This window comes from Stenella coeruleoalba, assembly GCF_951394435.1.
Source record: "Stenella coeruleoalba genome assembly, chromosome: 5".
Lineage (NCBI taxonomy): Eukaryota > Metazoa > Chordata > Mammalia > Artiodactyla > Delphinidae > Stenella > Stenella coeruleoalba.
The window spans coordinates 40,543,359-40,565,737 of NC_137150.1; the positions used below are offsets into that span (position 1 = coordinate 40,543,359).

Here is a 22,379-nt window from a genome sequence, read left to right on the forward strand (position 1 = left end):
AAACCCAAATCCTTTAATAATATTTCCTAATACCCTCTCACTGACACACCTCCAGGATGGTGTGCATTTCCCTCACTGCAATGAGTAATAAATTCAACTATGTAAACTATAGGTATATTCCTAGGGGTATTTGGCAAGGGAGCATTAAAAATAACTTAGTCGACACAAGAGCAGCACAAGGTAAATATTACACCCTCTTCACGTATAAGCTAACCAGGATTTGTACAAATCCTATGACTCAAACTCACACAAGGCTGCCTGGCGGTCAATGGAGAGCCAGGGTTCATGTTCACCTGGGTTTGTGGGGAGCCAGGCTTGTGTGTTTCTTCCTCACAGGAACTGTGGCTTCCACATGAGCCTGAATTCCAGTCTTTTGCAGTTCAGTCTTTTTCTAGCCATGGGAACTTGAGGAAGTCATTTAACTTTCTTGACTGCAGCTTCCTTGCAAAAGAAAAAAAATAAATAAAAGTGGGTCTAGGAACTGGTATTTTTTTATCGAGATAGACAACATTTTATTAGTCACAGGTGAACAATATGATTCGGTACGTGTATATATGTGAAATGATCACCATAATAAGTCTAGTTAACATCCATCACCACACATAACTATAAAAGTTTTTTTTTTCTTTTTTTTTTTCTTTTTTTAAGGTACTTGGGCCTCTCACTGTAGTGGCCTCTCGCGTTGCGGAGCACAGGCTCCGGACACGCAGGCTCAGCGGCCATGGCTCACGGGCCCAGCCGCTCCGCGGCATGTGGGATCTTCCTGGACCAGGGCACGAACCCGTGTCCCCGGCATCGGCAGGCAGACTCTCAACCACTGCGCCACCAGGGAAGCCCTAAAAGTTTTTTTCTTGTGCCAAGAACTTTTAAGATATAATGTCTTAGCAACTCTCAAATATACAGTACAGTATTATTAACTCTAAGGATATATATACCATTGGTATATTTTTCGTAAGTTCCCCAGGTAGCCTGACACAGCACCTGTTGGCAGACCCTGGTTTGGGAAGTTACCTTGCAGCGGCCAGATCTGAGTTACCCTTTTCCAAATGCCATTGTCTCACTTGACTCTTGCCTCACTCTTCTCTCCTTCCGGAAATTCTCCTTTGGCTTCCAGGGGGCCCCTGTGATATGACAAGCAAATGAACTAAAGCCTGAAAAACCATGTGAGTGGACTTGGAATAGCATCCTGCAGCCTCACCTGAGTCCTAGGACGCCTGCAGCCCTTGTGGACAGCTTGCCTGCAATCTCATCACAGACCTTGAACCACAACCGCTCAGCTAAGCTACTTACATATCCCTGACCCACACAAACTATGAAATAATAAATATTTGTTGTTTTAAGCTGTTATATTTGGGGGTAATTTGTTATGCAGCCAAATAATAACTCATACAAAAGGAAATAAGATCCTAGAGTTAGTGCGGTGGAATCACATCATTTGCGCTTTTAGGTAAATTCAACCATACTCACTCTGCAAAAGAGGGAGAGAGAACAAGTTACAGTGTTAACGATTCTGCCTGCTACTCCAGTGAAATAAGGGGATGTGATGAAAGAGGTAGATCTGGTTTCATTAGTCAGTCTCTGACCCAGTCCTGGGCATCTCTCATGGAGAAGAAAGTCTTAATGCACATTTTTAAATATCCATGTTTTGTACAAAGTGGGAAGAATAAGTTAATTCACTGACTTGGGATCTATATATAACATAGTCAAAATGACCCTTGAAATCCTTAACTCATCAGGACCTGAGCCCAGGACATCCCCAAACCAAGAATAGTACTGACTTTAGACCAGTGTAAGAGGGAGCCCAACCCTGGAACCCTGGCTTCAGAAGACCCTTCCATGGCCCTCCTCCAATCACACCTCCCACGGGCTAAGGAGTCCCCAAGGGATGTGCCCTTCCAGAGCCTGTGCTCTGCCTCCCACTTCTAGACCAATCTCAGGGGGGGATGAGAGACCCCCACATCCCTGTCCAAATGGCCCTGAGCTCACTTCCAGGGCCAGCATAGGCCTTTCCCCAGGTCCAGCTTTCTAAGGGTGGGGCATAGCACTAAAGAGCCCATGCCAGGGCACAGGGAGACCAGGTGCAGCTGTTTAAAGGGATGTGGATAGATTGTGTGTGCAAGCCGAGTGGCCTACACACGTGCACAGAGCCCCTCGCCACACAGACAGACCAGCAGCGGAAAACCAAGAGGGAAGCCCACGGACCCCAAGCTGGCTCTCCAAATGCTGCCTCGTGCTGGTGTATGACTCTGAGAAGTCTCACTTGACCTGTCCTTTCTGTCAAATGAATCAAATGAATATTTGACGGGAATATTTGTCAAGGCAGGAAGACAAAATATATTTCATTAAACAGTGCATTCACTCAATTTATAACTTTTACATGTTTAGACATATTACATATGGATGTCCATTTGTACTCTAGCCCAGGGTCCCACAAATGATTGGGATGCCCTGGCCCAGAGCTAACTTCTTCATCTTTATTTTGTTTCACTTTTTAGTTTTCGACTCTTTTTGCCTGAGAGAGTGGAGTCCAAGGCATTATTTGAGTGGGAGAGGAGAGCAATGGGATAAGGTGATTATTTTTCCATCTCCTTTTCCTTTTATTTAAATGTATTGGTGTATGATTTTGCCCAGCACATTTGGTTAAATGCACAAAGATGGTGTGTCTTCTTTCTCGGAGGCCCAAATGGGGCTTGTTCTTGGGGATCTCTCTAGGTAAGGTCAATGTCTAGATTTGTGTGTGTGGTTGTTATTGCTTAATCCTCTGCTGGGATAATTACTCATCTCAGTTGAGAGTGTCTCTTCCAGACCATTTTCCCTGCATCTTCATATATATTATAAAAAACATTGTGTGTGTATGTTTGCTTCAAAAATTGTATGATATATGCACTATTTTTCAATTTGTTTGTTCTTATGCTACAATATATCTCAAAGGTCTGTGCATCTTAGTAACACATTTTGCTATTTATTTATTATTAACACTATTATTTATTTATTAGCACTATTCTGTTAAAAATACTTTATCTGATTTTGATATTAAATGTACTCTATGAAATTTGTATGTGTCATGCACGTTTTTAGATTAAAAATGTAGGTTTATTTATTTTAATTTTTGGAGAAGGGGTGTTAGTGGAGAGAGATTTGAAGAGAGGATTTCCTGAAGACATCTAGGAGAATTCCTTAAATACTGCAATACCAGGGTGAGAATTGCTTATGTAAGCTGTGATTCAGAGAAGACCAGCCATTTTCTGACTTAATTATGGCAAAAAACTACTCAGTTTTCTCTCCATGTCTGTTTTCTCTGTGTCCTAGACTCTTGTTTTCTGTTTCCGTCTTGGAAAGGCAGGTGCAGACAAGAAACCAACAGTAAGATGTTCTTTGGGTGCTGACATTAGCCAGGGGAAATCTTTATTTATGTGTTCAAGCAACTCTTGGTTTTCTTCCTAAAGGCCATTTGATATATTCTCTTGAGTTCTGAGCTACCTTGGAGCTTGCATTGTTTGTTTTCTAGAACAAGGGCATCCAACTTTTTTGTTTAAGGTACTTTACATGGCATCCTAGGGCTTGCTATGCATCTGCTTCTCCAACTGACAAAACGTGCCATCCTCCAGGCTCCACAGGGAAAGAGGGTGTTGCCCACTGTTCTGCTGTCAGTCAGAGCTCACCACAGTGCATGTTCATTACAGCAAAAACACATCACCACTGACAACAGGGAACTTTGCCCAGAACTGACAGACTCCCAGCACTGAAGCTAAATCATTTATCTAGAAGAATCTAGAAGAATCTTTTATCTAATTGTAATGGCCTGAATCTTCCCCCCCCTTCCCGGCCCCCAAATTTATATGTTGAAGCCCTAACCCCCCAATGTGATGGCATTAGGAAGTGAGGCCTTTAGGAGGTAATTAGGTTTAGACGAGGTCATGAAGGTGAGCCCTCCAAAATGAGATTCATATCCTTATAAGAAGAGAAAAAGACACCAGAGCTCTTTCTCCACCATATGAGGAAATAGCAAGAAGGCAGCCTAGTTGTGAGCCAGGAGACAGACCCTCACCAAAGACCAAATCTGCTGGCCTCCAGAACTGTGGGAAAGAAATGTCTGCTTAAGCCACCCAGGCTATGGTATTTTGTTATGGCAGCTCCAGATGACTTAGACACTAGTCTTTAGGCTTCTATGGCTGACACCTGTTACCATAATTTTAGGGAGGGCCACTCTGCTTCTGCCTTTATCTAGCTGAACTTTCTCTTTGTCTCAGTTACTTAAAGAGACAGGGAGTGTATGAGGAAGAGATTCCAAGAAAGTGAATTTAGTCAGGAAGTTGGCATTCCTCCTACACTCATCATGCTCCCACTGTAATCGTGCCTCTGAAGATGTAACTACCTCAAAGAATCATTTCCACATCTAGTTTTACAGTACATCACTGTGTCTTCAATTAACTCTAGGGCTGTTACAGAACAATAAAATGTCACAACACAACATTTTTTTTAACTTTTTGGGTTTTTTTTTTTTTGGCTGCATTGGGTCGTCGTTGCTGCGGGTGGGCTTTCTCTAGTTGCGGCGAGCGGGGTCTACTCTTCGTTGCGGTGAGCGGGGTCTACTCTTCACTGCAGTGCACGGGCTTCTCCTTGCGGTGGCTTCTCTTGTTGCCGAGCACAAGCTCTAGGCGCAGAGGCTTCAGTAGTTGCAGCACGTGGGCTCAGTAGTTGTGGCGCACGGGCTTAATTGCTCCACAGCCTGGGGGATCTTCCCGGACCAGGGCTCGAACCCGTGTCCCCTGCATTGGCAGGCGGATTCTTAACCACTGCGCCACCAGGGAAGTCCCTCAACACAATTTTGATTCACCTTAATTTTGAAAGTTAAACATCATCCAGGCTTTTTTCTAGAAGACAATAGAATAATTGTCATCCTAGAAAAATTGCACGTTTTCCTTTTCATGTGTTTCAGTACTGTTTTATGAATAAACCCTGTTCCCCCCATTTTTGATGACAGACTCTGTAATATTAGTCAGGGTATTAGTTAAACTGAGAACAAATTTAGAAAAGGCTTGCTGCACAAAGTGGGGTCCACAGACCAGCAGCGGGGGCATCACCTGGAAGCTTGTTAGAAACGCAGAATCTCAGGCCCACCCAGACCTGCTGAGTCCCACTCTACCTTTTAACACAATCTCCTGGTGATTTGTAGCCACCTTACAGTTTGGAGAGCACTGATTTTAAAGATACTGGGTAGTTCACAGACGCTTCTTCAGGAGGACCAGATTTGGGATGTTAACATCTGGAACAAAATCCAAGTCACTCCTCAGAGGAGCTCAGTGAGGACAGCAGCCTGGGGGCCCAGGTCACAGCCCAACCCCCGGCTTAGGTGAGGCCAGGAAAAGGAACAGAAAGGAGGCATGTGCCTCTGAGGTGGAGGGATTCTTCAAAACAAAGGCAAGGGGGTTCAGCTGCTGGGTGGCCAAAAAGAATGACAGACCTCCTCTCCCTATGTATTTCTTTTTGAAGGAATGGTGGAGTCTAGCTCCGCCATTACCTGCCCAGACAACTTTAGCAAGTGCAAGGACATTTCATAGCCTGATTTCTTCATCTCTAATATTACTTTAAAGTGATAGTTTCTATTGACACAGAACTTTACAGTTTGCAAAGCATTCCCATGCATATATTTTCATTTGAACCAACAGGACAACTCCGTATGACAGATAAAGTAGCGTTACCTCCATTTCACATATTGGAAAAGAGAGGCACAGAGCGACCTGAGAGTGCTAAGACCCCAGATCTTCAAGCCCTCGTACTGTGACGCTGGAACCACAGCCACATGGGTTCATGTGTGTGAAAGTAAATTGAAAACTGTAATGTGTTATTCCAATAAAAGGTGTTCCTTAGCACTCTAGTAACATTCCACAAATACACGTCTAACTGGATCGACTCATCCACCAAGATGCTGGTCCCAGGATCAGCTTGTGTTGTGTTTCTCTCCTTGTGTTGTGGTAAAACTATTACCAGGAAAAGCTACTAATTAATATTAGTGATGATGTGCGTATGAATGAGCAATAAAGGAAACCCTAGCAACCCAGATGGAAGGAAATGATCACACTAAAGTTGTTTCATTGTTTAGAGTCTTCTGCAGAAAGTAACTGAGAAAATCTTAAATGTTTCTTTTGAACTACTTTAAAGAACTAAAATGACCATTTCAATTATTTGTTATTTATCCTCATACTTTCCACATTCTTCTACAAGTTCCTATGACCAATTCTAGGAGGTTCAAAGGCAGCTAAAGGACCAGGATAATGATAAGACCAGAATTCAATCTTCTGTTCTTAAAATCAATGTTTATTTTGGGTTTTTCAAATGAGTCTGTTTTTTTTTCTCTAGAAAGACACAATAGTTTCCTTTCATCTGTCTCTTAACGGTAGGTCACACCCTACAGTTCTTTTATCATCTGTTGTGAATTTCACTAACTCTAGTTATTTCTTTGTCATTGATGTTACATTTAAGTGAAAGGATTTTCAGCAGGGCTTTAAATTGGGTGAGGTCTCAAGGTCAAATGTCTTTGGCAAAGCCTGCCCTAGGAAATAGCTTTTCAGTTAAAGCAGTAGAGAAAGGAATATTAGGGTTTCTTTTTTATTGTTATAATCCCTGCTCTGCAAATAGATGATGAAAAATACACATTAACACCATCCTATCTAAACTGAAATGTCTTTATTCACATTCATTTCCTTGCCTTTTTTGTGGGGAGAGGGCTCCTTTCCTATTTTGAATATGTATGTATTCATAAAAACTACCATTTGTGGTGTGCCTACTATATGCTAAAGATTATACCAAGCATTTAAAATATATTATCTTGGAAATTCCCTGGCGGTTCAGTGATTAGGACTCCATGCTTTCACTGCCGAGGGCACGGGTTCAATCCCTGGTTGGGGACCTAATATCCCACAAGCCGCGTGGCACGGCAAAAAAATAAATAAATAAATAAAAGATATCATCTTAAATCCCCTTTGGTGCTATCAACAATATTATCAACACTCTGCAGTTGATTATACAGTGGAATAATTACAATAATAGTAATCACTAATTTTCACTGCTCTTTACAATATAATTGGCAATAGCGCTGAGCTCTTTCATGTGTATTGTCTTGCTTAGTCCTCACATCTGCCTGATGAGGTAGCTACTATTATCATTCCCATTTTACAGATAAGGAGACTGAGGGACAGAGAGATTAAGAAACTTGCCCATGGTCACTCAGTTAATAAGTTTTGGAGTGGACATCCCTCCCAATGCGGGTTTATTGCCAACGCCTTTTTGTTTCCAGGAGCAGGTTACTGCTGAGTTCTGCTAATTTCTTCATAAACACAGTTGCCTTTGAAAGGCCTTTGAAGGCCTTGCTCAGCATAGACTCTAGCATTAGACAGATCTGGCTTCAAATCCCAGTGAATTTAGTCTGGCCATAACCATCAGGGCAGTTTCTCCCAATTCTGTCACCAAGTCTACTTTCCAGCCAGTGGAGAAGGAAGAAAGAACAAAAGTCCACATCCCTTCCTTCTACAAGCAAGCACGAATTCTGCCCGCTTCCCACGGGTCTGGGCTTCATCTCATGGCTAGATCCGAGGCAGGCTGGGGAATACAGACATTATACTGGCAGCCATGTGCTCATCTAGAATTTATAGATTTTACTAAGAAAGAAAGAAGGGTAGAATGAATATTAGGACAACCAGGAGTCTTTTCCTCCTCAAGCTTCACCACTCTGTGACCTGGGACAAGTTAACTTATCCTCTCTGAGCCTCAGTTTTGTCTTTTGTAAAATGAGGATAGTAGTATCATAAGCACATTGTTAGGATTTAGCTAGTCTGTGTAAGGTAACTAGCTCAGTGCCTGGCACAAAGCAAGTATTCAATAAATGTTAACTACTGATAATATTGAGAAGGATTGTATAACTGAAGCACCAGATTGAAGCTACAACGATGTATGATGACTCTCAAACTTGAACTCTACTGTCAGCATCCCACAAGGATTGTTTGCTGGGTATTGTGTCATTGCTGAGTTTTCTCCTATCTGTATTTCAAGGAATTCTGGAGGTAAATGCAGTATTAAAAATGAGATATTTTCAGATTCTCAGACAACTGGGGTTTAGTTTCCCCAGCTAGAAATGGTGATCCCACTAGAGTGTATGTGTGTCACCCTATATTATCTAGATATATTTAGATACAATATCTAGATATTAACCTAGAGCAGTGACACTCAGCCCTAATTCTGCAGAATTTCTGGTGGTCTCCAATTATTTCTAAGGGTACAACAAATTCTTCAAAATAAACTTAACTAAAATAATTTTTATGCACACAATATACACAATATTCTGACATTATTTTATGCAACATTTATTGAGCTCTGACCATGTACCAAGCACCCTGATAGGCACTGGAGATACAAGTGAAGGTAGACATGGGCTCTGCCTTCCTGAAGTGAACAGTCTCTCAGTCTCTCACATAATTGCACAAGTCAATGTTAAAATTGCAGCTCTGGTTATGAATGGGAGGTACCTGGTGCTCTGAAAATGTACAATAGGGGGAAATGGCTATACAGAGAGATGGGGAAGGTTTTGCAGAGGAAAGTCATGCCCTTTTGCCATCTGAAGCATGAGGAGGAGTTGAAGAGCTTAGAGGACATGTTCTGATGCTCTGGAGTCAATCAGGTTGTGGGGTCTGAAGAATATAACACTTCTTTCAGAAAAAGAATATACATGTAGCCTACTTTTGCAAATTTTACAAAAACACATGACCATGGAAGACATTAAGTGCCCTGTGCAGTTAAGGAGCTCTAAGGCTTAAGCTTCATCAGCTGCATGTAACCGCCTTGGGATGGGATAGACTCACTTCATAGACTGAAATGGGCCCAGTAGGCCTTTGAGTTGGGGATTTAAGAGGCAGTCTTATTACCCTTTCCCTGCTACTTTCCACTCTGTGAACTTGTGCAAGTAACTCTCCAGTCTGGTTATCCTTGATTGTCATACTGGGATTTAAAAAGCTTTTAATAAAACAGTATGTGTAAGCACTCGGACAGAGGTGTGATCACTGGTAGTATTGTTATTAAAGCCTTTGAAAGACCTCGTTGTCCTTCTGTGAAATGCAGGTTTACTCCAAGGTGGGAGGCTGTCTCTGAATGGTGGTTCAAGGACAACCCCCCCTACCCCATTCACAGTATGAGGTGGCTGTCCTGAAGCCAGAGATGGGCTCTCACCAACCAAAGCCTCAGGCATGTGGTGAAGGCCAACACTGATGGCTTTTGAATGAGCAAGGGAAGTTTCTAGGCCCTGACAGGGGAGACAGTACTCCAGTTCCCTCTTAGAGTTAGAGGCCAGTGAGAACTCTGTAGTAACCTCAGTTTTTAGATTTTTTTTTTTTATACATTTATTTATTTATTTTTGGCTGTGTTGGGTCTTTGTTGCTGAACACGGGCTTTCTCTAGTTGCAGCGAGCGGTGGCTACTCTTTGTTGCAATGCTTGGGCTTCCCACTGTGGTGGCTTCTCTTGTTGCGGAGCATGGGCTCTAGGCACGCGGCCTTCAGTAGTTGTGGCTCGAGGGCTCTAGAGCACAGGCTCAGTAGTTATGGTGCACGGGCTTGGTTGCTTCGTGGCATGTGGGATCTTCCCAGACCAGGGCTCGAACCTGTGTCCCCTGAATTGGAAGGCGGATTCTTAACCACTGCGCCACCAGGGAAGTCCCTGGAACTGACTTTCTGAAAGGTGTATTCATGGGCAGAGAGATGCCTCCATCCGCCATCCTCAGGATGTGCAACCCAAGGCAGAACATAGCATGGGTGACCCACCATCTCAATTGGCCTGAAACTCTCCCAGTTTTAACACAGAAAGTGCCATGTCCTGAGGAAACTCCTCAGGCAAAACGAGACAGTTGGTCACCCTCCCCCAGCAGAGAGCATCTTGTAAGCCCTTACCATTCTGCTGCCTTCTGCTGAGAGTGGGTATGACAGGCATTATTATTGTCCTCCCACTTCGGGTTCCTCTCTATTTCCTCACAGGAGGGAGGATTACACTTCTCTGTTCCTTTGAAGTTAGGTGATGTCATGTGACTTGCTCAGTCCAATAAAACATGAATGGAGGGCTTCTTTGGGGGTGCAGTGATTGAGAGTCCGACTGCTGATGCAGGGGACGCGGGTTCGTGCCCCGGTCCGGGAAGATCCCACATGCCGCGGAGCAGCTGGGCCCGTGAGCCACGGCCGCTGAGCCTGCGCGTCCGGAGACTGTGCTCCACAACGGGAGAGGCCACAACAGTGAGAGGCCCGCGTACTGCAAAAAAAAAAAAAAACATGAGTGGAAGAGACACTTGTGACCTCTGGGTAGAAGCATTTAAGAACCAGTATGGGGGAGGCAGGGGAGAGATAAATTAGGAACTTGTGATTAACTGATACACACTACTATATATAAAGTAGGTAACCAACAAGGACCTACTGTATAGCACAGGGAACTATACTCAATATTCTGTAATAACCTATAAGGAAAAAGAATCTGAAAAAAATATATATACATATATATGTATGTATGTATAACTGAATCATTTTGCTGTACACTTGAAGCTAACATGACGTCGTAAATTAACTATACTTCAACTAAAAAATAATAAGAATAATGAAATTAAAATTAAATAAAAACAGTATATAATCCTTCATATTTCCTTCCTCCTGCTGTGGTACTGGCAACATCTAGATGGTGGAGGCTCTGTCAACCTGAATCCCTGAGTAAGGACCACACAGAGCAAAGCCCCCCACCGACCCTCAACATTATGTAGCAAAAGTGTATAATAAACTATTGTTCTTTTAAGTCACTGAGATTTGGATATCTTTTGCTACTGCAGCATAACCCAGTCCACTCTGACTGATACAGGAAGTAAAACCAAGACCCTATGTAGAGTGTATAGTAGTAATATGGTTTTAATGATTTTCCCGTGGAAGATGATAATAAAACCTTTGTACATATCCCAGTACGATGCTGACAGGAGGAAAATACAGTGTCATTTTTCCAAACTATCCAGCAGGAGAAAACCCCTGGACTAACCTGAAGGCCTGGTGAGTAAAACTCCTTGGGCGTCAGATTACACTCACAGGTGTTGGCCTCTTGACTTCCCAGGACCGGACAGGTGCATGGTGCCCAGGCCCTTCAAAGCGAAGGAGGCTCTGCCACTAAAGATGAAAAATTTTAATGTGCGACTCTGATAGTAACAGGGTTAAATTAGATATTACATATATATATATTTACACACATACATACATACATATACATATATTTAAACAAGTTTATGGAGGTATCATTTACATGCCATAAAATAACTTTAAGTTTATGATTCCATGATTTTTAGTAAATTTACCAGGTTGTGCAACCATCACATTTTCATCCATGAGAACATTTCCATCATCCCAGAAAGATCCTTCCTACCTATTCATAGTTCATCCCTATTCCCATCTCCAGCCTCAGGCAACCACTAATCTACTCTCTGACTCTATAAGTTTGCCCTTTCTTGACACTTTATATAAATGGAATCATACAATATGTAGCCTTTGTGCCTGGATTCTTTCACTTTGCATAATGTTTTTGAGGGTAATCCACATTGTAGAATATATCGGTGTATATATCAGTATCAATATATATGTTTTTACATATATATCAATATGAGTGTGTATATATATAGACAGATACAGATACAGCATGTGTGTGTGTGTGTGTGTGTGTGTGTGTGTGTGTGTGTATGTGTGAAGAGACAGGGTATGACGGAGAAATCTTAGGCCTCAGAGACTATCAAATTTGTGTTGAAAATACAAATAAAAACAAAAATATGTGTTGAATCCCAGTCCCTGGAAACTCTCAGAATATCAGTTCAGTTACTCCCCACTCCCTTAAGAGAGTGACAAAGTCTCTTTATCTGAGTACAGATACTGCCCAACATATTCCAGCATTTTCATCCTCAAGGTTTATACTGAAAAGTGACTATACATTAGAAACAGTATCTCCCTGTCTAGTGATACAGAGACAGGGCAGAACACCAGAAACCTCACAAAGGCCATCTCCTCCTTGTCACTCAACTTCCCCTCAGCCCTGCAGACAGAGCAACCGCAGGTGTGCAGCTGGCATCGTCCCTTTTCCTTCCTCAGGCTAGTCTTTCCAGCGGTGCTAATGAGCCCTGGAATAAACTGCTCAAGAACAGGCAGCAGGAAGGCAGGAGGAAAAAGGGACAGGATAGTTCATAAATCAGACAAAGCAGTAGCAGATACAGCCCAAGCAGGCTTAAAGGGAAAAATCCTGGGTGTAGGGATTTGTACTCAAGATACAGATACCTACATACCTGTACATAAAGCTTTTTACACCTTATATACGTATGCAGTGTTTGTATTTTTAAGCACCATAAACTTTGTATACCCTGGCTGCTTCCATAGTGCGCCAAATATTTGCTCTGTTCAAAGATAATAAAAACGTAAGTAAGAAGACATCACAATTTTTTTTTTTTTTTGGTGGCGCCGCATGGCATGTGGGGTATTAGTTCCCCAGCCAGGGATCGAACCCACACCCCCTGCAGTGGAAGCACGGAGTCCTAACCACTGGACCGCCAGGGAAGTCCCAAGATATCACAATATTGCAAAAAGCATTTACGCCCGGACCTGAGGGAAACTGCTAGGGGAGATGTTTCCAAGACGCCCTATTCCATGGCCTATACAGGAGAAGAAACTTAAAAAAGAGTGGGTATATGTATATGTATAACTGATTCACTTTGCTGTATACCTGAAATTAACGCAACATTGTAAATCAACTATACTCCAATAAAAAATTTTTTTAAATGCCCTATTCCAGTGTTTCCCACCCTAGCTGTGCATTAGAATCACCCAGGGATTAAAACATACAATGCCCAGGCCATGCCCCAACTGTATTAGTTTTCTGTGACTGTGCAACAAATCACCACAAACATGGTGGCTTAAAACAACAGAAATTTATTCTCTCACTGTTCTAGAGTCTGCAAGTTTGAAATCAAGGTGTCAGCAGGGCCACTCTTCCTTTGAAGGCTCAGGGGTGGGGGGGATGGTGGATTTTCCTGTCTCTTCCAGCTTCTGGTAGCTCCAGATGTTCCTGGGCTTGTGGTTGCATAGCTGCCTCCATCTTCACCTGTCCTTTTCCTCTTCTGCATGTGTCTCTCATCTGGGTGTCTCTTATAAGGATACTTGTTGGAAATATGGCCCACTGGGATAATCCAGGATGATATCATCTCAATATGCTTAATTACATCTGCAAAGAACCTTTTTCCAAATAAAGTTACATTCACAGTTTCTAGGAAGTGAACATAACTTTTTGGGAGTAACCATTCAACCCACTAATAATTGCTACAGACTGGATGTTTATGTCCCCCCCAGAATGCACTTGCTGAAACCTAATCCCCAGTGGGATGGTATGTGGAGGTGGGGCCTTTGGGAGGTGGTTAGGTCATAAGGGTGGAGTCCTCATGAATGCGATTGGTGCCCTTATAAAAGCGGCTCCAGAGAGCTCCCTCACCCTTTCCACCATGTAAGGACTCACCAAGAAGACAAGCTGTCTATAAACCAAAAAGTGGGTTTTTACCAGATGCCAAATTTTCTGCACCTTGATCTTGGACTTTCTGGCCTCCAGAAGTGTGAGAAATAAGTTTCCATTCTTTATATGGAAACTTATTTGGTATTCTGGTATTGTGTTATAGCAGCCCAAAAAGACTAAGACAGAAATCAACCAAATAAATCAGGCTCTTTAGGAAGTGACCCTGGGCATTAGTATTTTTTAAATCTCCCTGGGTAATTCCAACATACAACCAAGTTTAAGAATCACTAATCTATTTGAACTGCCATCTCCTCCTGCCCAGCAAAGGTCCTGGGGTAGAAACAGATAAGAAGCCCAAAGAGGAGCCCAGAGGATGTTCCTGGCCCCCAATACACATCTGAAGCTAAGCAAGATTGAGTGGACTGTCCAATCTCAAAGGGAGAAGAGGTTGAAGAGAGGGAATTTCCATGGAATAATATAAAAAATGCCCAATGGGATGGGAGAAGCTTCTAGATTTTAAGGTTTAGAATCTGTTTATAGAAGGAAGTGTTGCTAATGGTTAAGGGCAGGGCCGTGAAGTCAGATAGGGCTGGTTTCAAATATTGGTTCTGTCATTCTCTTGCTGTGTGACCTTGGGCATGCTACATAACCTCTCTGCACTTTAGTTCTCTCATCTCTCAAAATAGGGATGAGACGTCAGCTACACTCCTGTCAGTTACAGAGATAAAGGTTACCAATTGGAATTAGAAATGATGGCCCCAACTCCCAGAGAGCTGGCCAACTGGATACAGAAAAGAATGCAAAACTATGAGAAACAAGTTAAATATATAACCCCTTGTTTATTTTTATCTGTAATTACTAAAACGAAAGTAAAAGGAGCATTGAGGCAGATCCTGGCACTGTGCCATGCTTGGATTTGGTGGGTCTGAGCTATGGTTGCTACCCTCAGGGCTACTACCAAAGGGACAAATGATGCTGGCACAACAGATAATACCTCTACAACCTCTGGTCACCAAGGAAGTAGTCCAGGTGGTGAAGGGAAGCAGGTATTAAGGGTGTGAAAAACCAAGAAACTATTAAACCAAAGGATACAGTGTGAAGGAGCTATCTCATTTTGTAGATCGATATCATCAGCTTCCTGAACTTTTACTAAAATGGGTAATGAGTGTGACTTAACTTAGGACTGGTCTACTTGGCTTTGCATGTTTGATTGATCCAGGACCTACAGCTTACTATTGAACAATCAGAAATCAGAGATGGCTATATATGATCCAAACACACAGTAGGTTGTTCCTGAAGGGACAGCTAGCCTGAGGGACTGGATAAAAGCCACGGTAAGGTTTCTTTTCCCTGAGAATGTTAGCTGATGGCTCCCCTCCTTAAATGCTGAGTGGAACTCCCCAGATGAGGCAGCCCTTATGCTGCATATGCAGTCCACGCTGGGTTGACTCTATGATGACCAGGATGTGCACCTATGTAATATGCTCCTTAACTTAGATCATAGCAAATGCTGTGATCAAGAGAGCCCCTTTTGCACAGACACCTCGTGTAAACCTACTGCTGCAAAATCAAGCAACAGTTCAAGAGACCATAACAGAATTGTTATCTCAGTTCACCCTTAGTCTAAGAAAATTGGATCCATTCACAAAAGCATAGGGGGGAAAGGGATAGTCAAGGTGATAGGGACAGAGTAAAGGGACAAAGTAGATAATTAAATAGTTAATCCCACTAGGGGATTGTAAGTAAAAAAAAAAAAAAAAGAAGTATGGGAGACCCATGTAAGTTAATGATCACTCAAGAAAGCAGATTTGCTTAACCACAAAACCAAGCAGGCTTGCTTAACAACAAAACCAGGCAACAGAAGCATGAGAGATGCCCCAAAACAATAAAAAATAAAACATCCTGCCCAGTGAGCTCAGTAGGTTAATGATTCCTAGGACATACTCTTCTGGGCACATTAAAAACAAAAATATAAGGAAAAGGTCACATTATACTAAAACCTGAGATGACTTACTATTTTTAGCGTATGTTACTGCCTTTTCGCTCATTTCCATCGTGCCACGACAGTCCTGGCTTGACCTTGTAGGGACAAGAAAACTCCCCTGCCCAACCTGGAGTGAGAGCTGATGATGGAAGCGTGACGTCTATTCAAGAATGAGAAAGAAGGTGGTCTTTTCTCCCTCCTTTTTTACCCCTTTAATTATAAAACTGTAGCCCACTAAGTTCTCAGGGTGCGGCACCCTCTTGCCTACCCGCTTATAAGCCTCACAGGCATCCTATTCTAATCAATCACTTCTTATCTACCACTTCGCCTCTTGCTAAATTCTTTCTGCTCTAAAACATAAAAGAGCAAAGCTCTTCAAAGTCCCGCAGAACATCACCTAGTGGTTTCAAAGGGGCTAGTCCTACCAGGATGGAAATATTCATATAGTTATTAAGAAATGGGCAGAGGGGCTTCCTTGGTGGCGCAGTGGTTGGGAGTCCACCTGCCGATGCAGGGGACACGGGTTCGTGACCCGGTCCGGGAAGATCCCACGTGCCGCGGGGCAGCTGGGCCCGTGAGTCATGGCCGCTGAGCCTGCGTGTCCGGAGCCTGTGCTCCGCAACGGGAGAGGCCACAGCAGTGAGAGGCCCGCGTACCACCAAAAAAAAAAAAAAAAAAAGAAAAGAAAAAACAAATGGGCAGAATATGGAGGACATTGATGGGGTCAAAACATCTTAAGGAGGCTCTGTTGGAGGTTGAGTGGACTGATGGAGCTCCTGCTGGTACCCCAACATTAAAGGGCCTTAAACAAATCCACTCTATTTACTCTAGTCTGGAGGAATTTTTAAAGCTAGAAGGCAAAAGATGGCAATGAAAAACCTGACCTTTTATCACAGGGGACGATTGTCAGCAAATTAATTGGGATGAAGATTGACAAAAGAGCCAAGGTCCCTTGGCCTGATCCCTAGCTGGGGACCAAAGGCCATGTGCATGTGTGGGTAAAGTGACCAGAGGGTGAACAAAAACTATTCTGGGTGATTTCAAAACCTAAGTTATCTTGGGAGCATGTGGAGCTGCAACCGTGATGGGATTAAGGTGAAAGTTTGGATGAAAATTGGAACATTTGAACAGACTTAATGTGAAGTGGCTGTGTTTCCTCCACCTGAATGTATTACTGAGATGGATATTGTGTCTGATTGGGGAACACTTCCTATATCCTGTATTGTGAAACTGAAGGCATGTAAGTTTGCCTTTTGGCTCTCGTTGATTGGACATACTCAGCGAGAACCTATAGATTTGCTTGCCCCTACACAGGTTGTTAATTTGACGCAGTGTTGGATGCCTAGTGGACAAAAAGAGATTTGCACTTTAATTAATGACATATTAGAGTTGGAGTGCTGTTGCCAACATATTCTCTGTGCATTAGCCCTGTGTGGCCCCTGAAAAGGTGGATGGCTCGTGGAGACTACCAGTAGATTATCAAGGCTTGAATAAAGCAGTATCGCCTACAACATTAGCAGTCCCTGCTATGGTTGCAACAGTATAAAAATACAATGGAGAGGGGATTGGTACTCAGCGGTTGATCTTGCAAATGCTTTTTTCTTCGACACAATCTAAGAAAAGAGCCAACCAGTTTGCTTTCACTTGGGAAGGATCCCAATTTACATTTATTGTAAGGCCCCAGGGTTATTTGAATTCACCAGCTGACTGCCATCATTTGGTTTGATAATATGCTACATTGATGATATCATGATAATATCAGGAACTGAGGAATAAGCAAGCACATTTTAAATGCAGTGGCAACACACGTGACCAACAGAGGATAGCTGACAAATCCAGCAAAGATCCCAGAGCCCACCCAAACAGTAAAATTCTTAGGAATAACCTGGGCAGAAGCCACCCCTGACATTCCACAGGCAACTAAAAATAGACAGGTGTCATACCTACCCCTGGCACTAAGTAAGGAGCACAGCATCTTTAGGGTCTGGATTTGGAGAATGCATATGCCACATCTGGGAGTATTGCTAACTCCTATCGTAAAACTACCTGAAAGAAAGCAGTATTTGAAAGGGAGTCGTAACAACAGCCAAAAGCAATGGCTCAATCAAAATTGGGCCGTTATGATTCATACTCCGATAAGATTTTGGAAGTATCTTCGACTCGTGTGTAACACAGACTGGAGTTTATGGCAACAGTCCAGGAACACTGCCCAGTGGTGACCTCTGGGATTTAGGGCCAGAAAATTTTCAGATGCAGCAGTATGGTACAAGTCATTTGAGAGGCAATTATTGGCTTGCTATTATTGGGCATTGATTGAAGCTGCCTCTATGACTGAAGGACATAAAATAATCTTGAAACCTGAAACACGCATTATGTCTTGGGTGATGTTGGAGAAACTCTCCAATAAGGAAGCCAGTGCTCAGAAGAGCTCCATAATAAAATGGAAGTGGTTTATTCAGGACATGCTTCTGGAGAAAGGCAAGGAGGTTTTCATCATATTCACAAGCAGGTAGCCTCATTTCCTCTGGGGCCGACTTTGGAACCATCTGAGGAGCTACTGTATCCTATTGACACATGGGTGGTCTTTTATGAATAGCTCTCAAGTAACCTACAAAAAGCTGATTGGCTTATGGATGGCAGTTCTAAAGCGGATGGGCTGCATCCTGTTTAGAAGGCTGCACACTGTGACCAACTAATGGAAAAACTATAATTGAAAAAGTTGAGAACCGGGCTTCCCTGGTGACGCAGTGGTGGAGAGTCCGCCTGCCGATGCAGGGGACATGGGTTCGTGCCCCAGTCCGGGAAGATCCCACATGCCGCGGAGCGGCTAGGCCTGTGAGCCATGGCCACTGAGCCTGCGCGTCCGGAGCCTGTGCTCCGCAATGGGAGAGGCCACAGCAGTGAGAGGCCCGCGTACTGCAAAATAAATAAATAAAGCCATGCCTCATTAAAAAAATAAAAAAAGTTGAGAACAAATCAGCTTAGTGGGCTGGATTACATGTATTTTCCCTGCAGTGAACAACAATTAGAGACGCAAAATCTGGGTGTGTTCCTCCTCTTGGACAGTGGCCGGTGGCTTGGCCACAGGGTCAGACAGATGAGCAGTGGAAAACTGGATTATTAAGTGGATGTCCATATGGGGTATGGTCCTATGGAAATCACTATGGGAATTTAAGGGAAGCATTAAATAGGATATGTCAATGCCCAGGAGGACAACCTCTTTCCCGGATCGGACCATGATTGGAACAAGCAAGTGGGTATCTTGGTGCACTCACTCGAGGTGTTCAACTGGGTCCATGAAATAAGAGGCTCTGGGAGGAGCTGCAGCAATGCTGAGATAGGCTGATTGTTGACATAATCCTCCTTCACCCACAGAGGCACAAAATGCCAACCAGCACTGTCCTGTCCGCCAACACGACAGGGACTACAGTTGGCTGTGCAGCAGGTTCCCAGGGAGAAGACCCCCGAGCATAGCTGGCAAGTAGACTATAGTGGGCCACTGCCGGTAGCCCCGGGAGGCTATGACGGAGTCCTGACAGAAATAGACACTTATTTCACATTGGGCTTTGCATCCCCAGTGGTAGATGCAAATGCTCAAAACACTATAAAAGGAGTAGAGCAGAAGATACTGTGCCGGTCTGGACCAAGAAATGAGTTACATTTCTTCAGACCAAGGAACACACTTTACAACCCATAGTGTCCAAGAGTGGGCAAAGAGATACCACATCAAATGGACAAATCATGTTTTTTATCATCCTCAGGGTAGAGATTTGATAGAGAATTGACACGGGCAATTGAAACATTTACTGCAAAAATTGGGGGAGATAAAGGCATGTAGGGCTGGTTTACATACCTTCCTGAGTGTGTGCTCACACTCAACATGAAGGGGGCCAAGGAGGGCTCCTCACTCAATAGATTTCCTCTGCTTTTCTAGGGGAGTTGAGGGAGGGTGTGCAGAGGATGCTAGTACTACTATACAATTATTCCCCACATCATCTTAACTTTCTATTTTCCTAACTGATGCAGTGGTTCTGGGACCAAGGCTGCAACTATGGGTCCTAGAAGCAGGATGAAGCAGGGATGATCTCTAAGCAAGAAATTGTAACTACATCCTTTAAACCTTTATGCCTAAGGGCCTCATGGGTTGCATTGTGTCTTTATTCAATTTTCTTTTTTTTTTTAACATTTAAAAATTTTTTCATTTTATGTTGGAGTATAGTTGATTTACAATGTTGTGTTAGTTTCAGGTATACAGCAATATATACATACACACACTACTATATATAAAATAGATAATCAACAAGGACCTACTGTATAGCACGGGGAACTCTACTTAATACTCTAAAATAACCTATACAGGGAAAAGAGTCTGAAAAAGAATAGATGTATGTATATGTATAGCTGAATCACTTTGCTGTAAGCCAATTTGCTTCTAATACAGAGCGGCATTCAGAGGATGACAATAGAGTTTTCTTATTACTAGCAGGAAAGGTAACCTATGCCCATTGTGTAGTACAGAGGGACAAAGGCCATCCAAGTCACTGAAAATTAAAATACACTTGTATTGAATGTCAAAGGCAACTTCAAAATAAAAATTCCACTTTTTATTGGGCGAGTAGCTGAAAAAAGGTACCCTATAAATTTAGAAAACCAATTAAACTCACTTATTGTTTTTAGAGTCTGTGCCAAGAACATGCTTATAAATTCTTAAATGTATTTGTGTGCAGTTTGATTTTCTGAGGGTCGCAGTTTTATGTCAGCAGCACTGAAGTTCCACGTGAATCAGAGAAGATTCCTTTCAGAAAATATAAAATGCCCAGTCTCCTATATTTCAACTCCAACTCTGAAAACTCTCTTTTGTGGACCTAAGGATCCAAAAGGTTCATCTTAAAGTAGGTTTAGATGCCTTTTCCTGTCCCCCTGCTTCAGAAGGCCCCAGCCAACCTCGCCCCCCTCATTCCCTGAAGCTACTGCTTAAACTAGAGAATTTTATTGGGTTGGGAGGAGGACAGAAGTGTTCCAAGCCATGCAGCAAATGGTAAACAATGAAATATTGATAGTGCCAAAAAGAATCTGAGGGAATCACAGAGGCTTACATTACTCAAAAGCCTTGTGGGTTTTATAAAGTTGCTTAGCCCTATGTCCAAGGATAATAAAACATAAATACACTGCACAGACTCCAATTATGAAAGATACTGTCTTTCAAACAATAAAGAAAAAATTAAATTCTAGGTCTTAAAAATATTTATTGTCATTTTCATCTGTTGGGAACTATAGGCAGATAAAACATGTAGATATGAAAATAAATGCCCCAAAATACCCCAAACCGCACACTCTAAGACAAAGCCTCCAACGCCTTATCGTTATTTTTTTATTTTTTTAATTTTTTTTTGGCAGTACGCGGGCCTCTCACTGCTGTGGCCTCTCCCGTTGCGGAGCACAGGCTCTGGACGCGCAGGCTCAGCGGCCATGGCTCACGGGCCCGGTCGCTTCGCTGCACGTAGGATCTTCCCAGACCGGGGCACGAACCTGTGTCCCCTGAATCGGCAGGCAGACTCTCAACCACTGCGCCACCAGGGAAGCCCCGTTATCGTTATTTAGACACTTACCAGCTTCTCATAAAAGAAAAAGGTAGATTTGAAACTTTTGGAAAACATGTTATTTTGAAAGAACTTTAAAATACATTCTTGGGGGATTTTAAGTAGCTAGTTGAGAATAAAATGCTGTCAGGTTTAGCTTCTGGTAGAGGATGTTTGACAAGTATTTTTATTTTTTTTTTTTTGTGGCTGTGTTGGGTCTTCGTTGCTGCGCGCAGGCTTTCTCTAGTTGTAGTGAGTGGGGGGCTACTCTTCGTTGCAGTGCTGAGGCTTCTCATTGCGGTGGCTTCTCTTGTTGCGGATCACGGACTCTAGGTGCACGGGCTTCAGCAGTTGTGGCTCAAGGGCTCTAGAGCGCAGGTTCAGTAGCTGTGGCGCACGGGTATAGTTCCACCTCATGTGGGATCTTCCCGTACCAGGTATCGATCCCACATGCCCTGCACTGGCAGGCAGATTCTTAACCACTGCGCCGCCAGGGAAGTCCCTTTATTTCTTTAGAAGGTTCAAAGCCAGATAATTTGGGGTAATTGCTTAAGCATCTGGAAATACCAACTCATTCTTTTGGTTGGATCTCAGGGAGATACCAATGTAGATTGGAGAGGCACATCTAATTTTCCATTGTTTATGTATTCATGCTTACAAGGATAGAAAAAGTCACAGGCAAAAATGAAAGTAGTTTGATTTACAGGGAGTGATGAAGGGTTTATGGATAATTTTTTTCTTTTCCTCTGATTTATGTTACCGTTGCTACTATAACCATGATTTCACAACCACATTTTCACAAATGTTTCCTGCACAAATGCTTCTTCTAGAGACAAAAAGATTCAGTGTTGTACAAAAACAATTGTGGGGCAAGCAGGTTCTTGCTCAGATTTGTGTAGATTCCCCCTAGAGACCAAGATGAGAGGTCAGAATTTTGAGGGATCATAGCTTAAAAATAAAGACTCCCAGCAAAAGTACCTGATAACCTTATACATAAGTAATAATTTAAAGGAGCATATGAACCGTAGGCTCACAAATCTAGCTATAGGTCAGCATCACCTACAGAGTTTTTAAAATATAGCTGCTCCTATTCCTAGGCCTTTTGACTCAGTAATTCTAAGAAAGGGGCCAGACATCTGTATTTCTTCAGATCTCCATAGACAGCAGTCAGAAAGGAGAACCTCTGTCCTGTACAGAATAGACAAACTCCTAAAAGTAGGGTGGTGAGTTACTTTTCATTTTATACCTAAACCCAGGTTTTGACTTTTT

General features: G+C 42.8%; 1 protein-coding gene across 1 annotated transcript in view; it reads right to left on the reverse strand.

Moving 5' to 3' along the window:
- LOC307186333 (uncharacterized protein) overlaps positions 1 to 15,601 on the reverse strand; it is a gene marked incomplete at its 5' end in the record, with an annotated part of 54,124 nt that extends 38,523 nt beyond the window's left edge. The window contains one exon of the mRNA XM_079921399.1: positions 15,562 to 15,601. Coding sequence (XP_079777525.1) covers positions 15,562 to 15,601 — 40 coding nt within the window. The remainder of the gene's footprint in view (positions 1 to 15,561) is intronic.
- Positions 15,602 to 22,379: the final 6,778 nt, after the last annotated feature.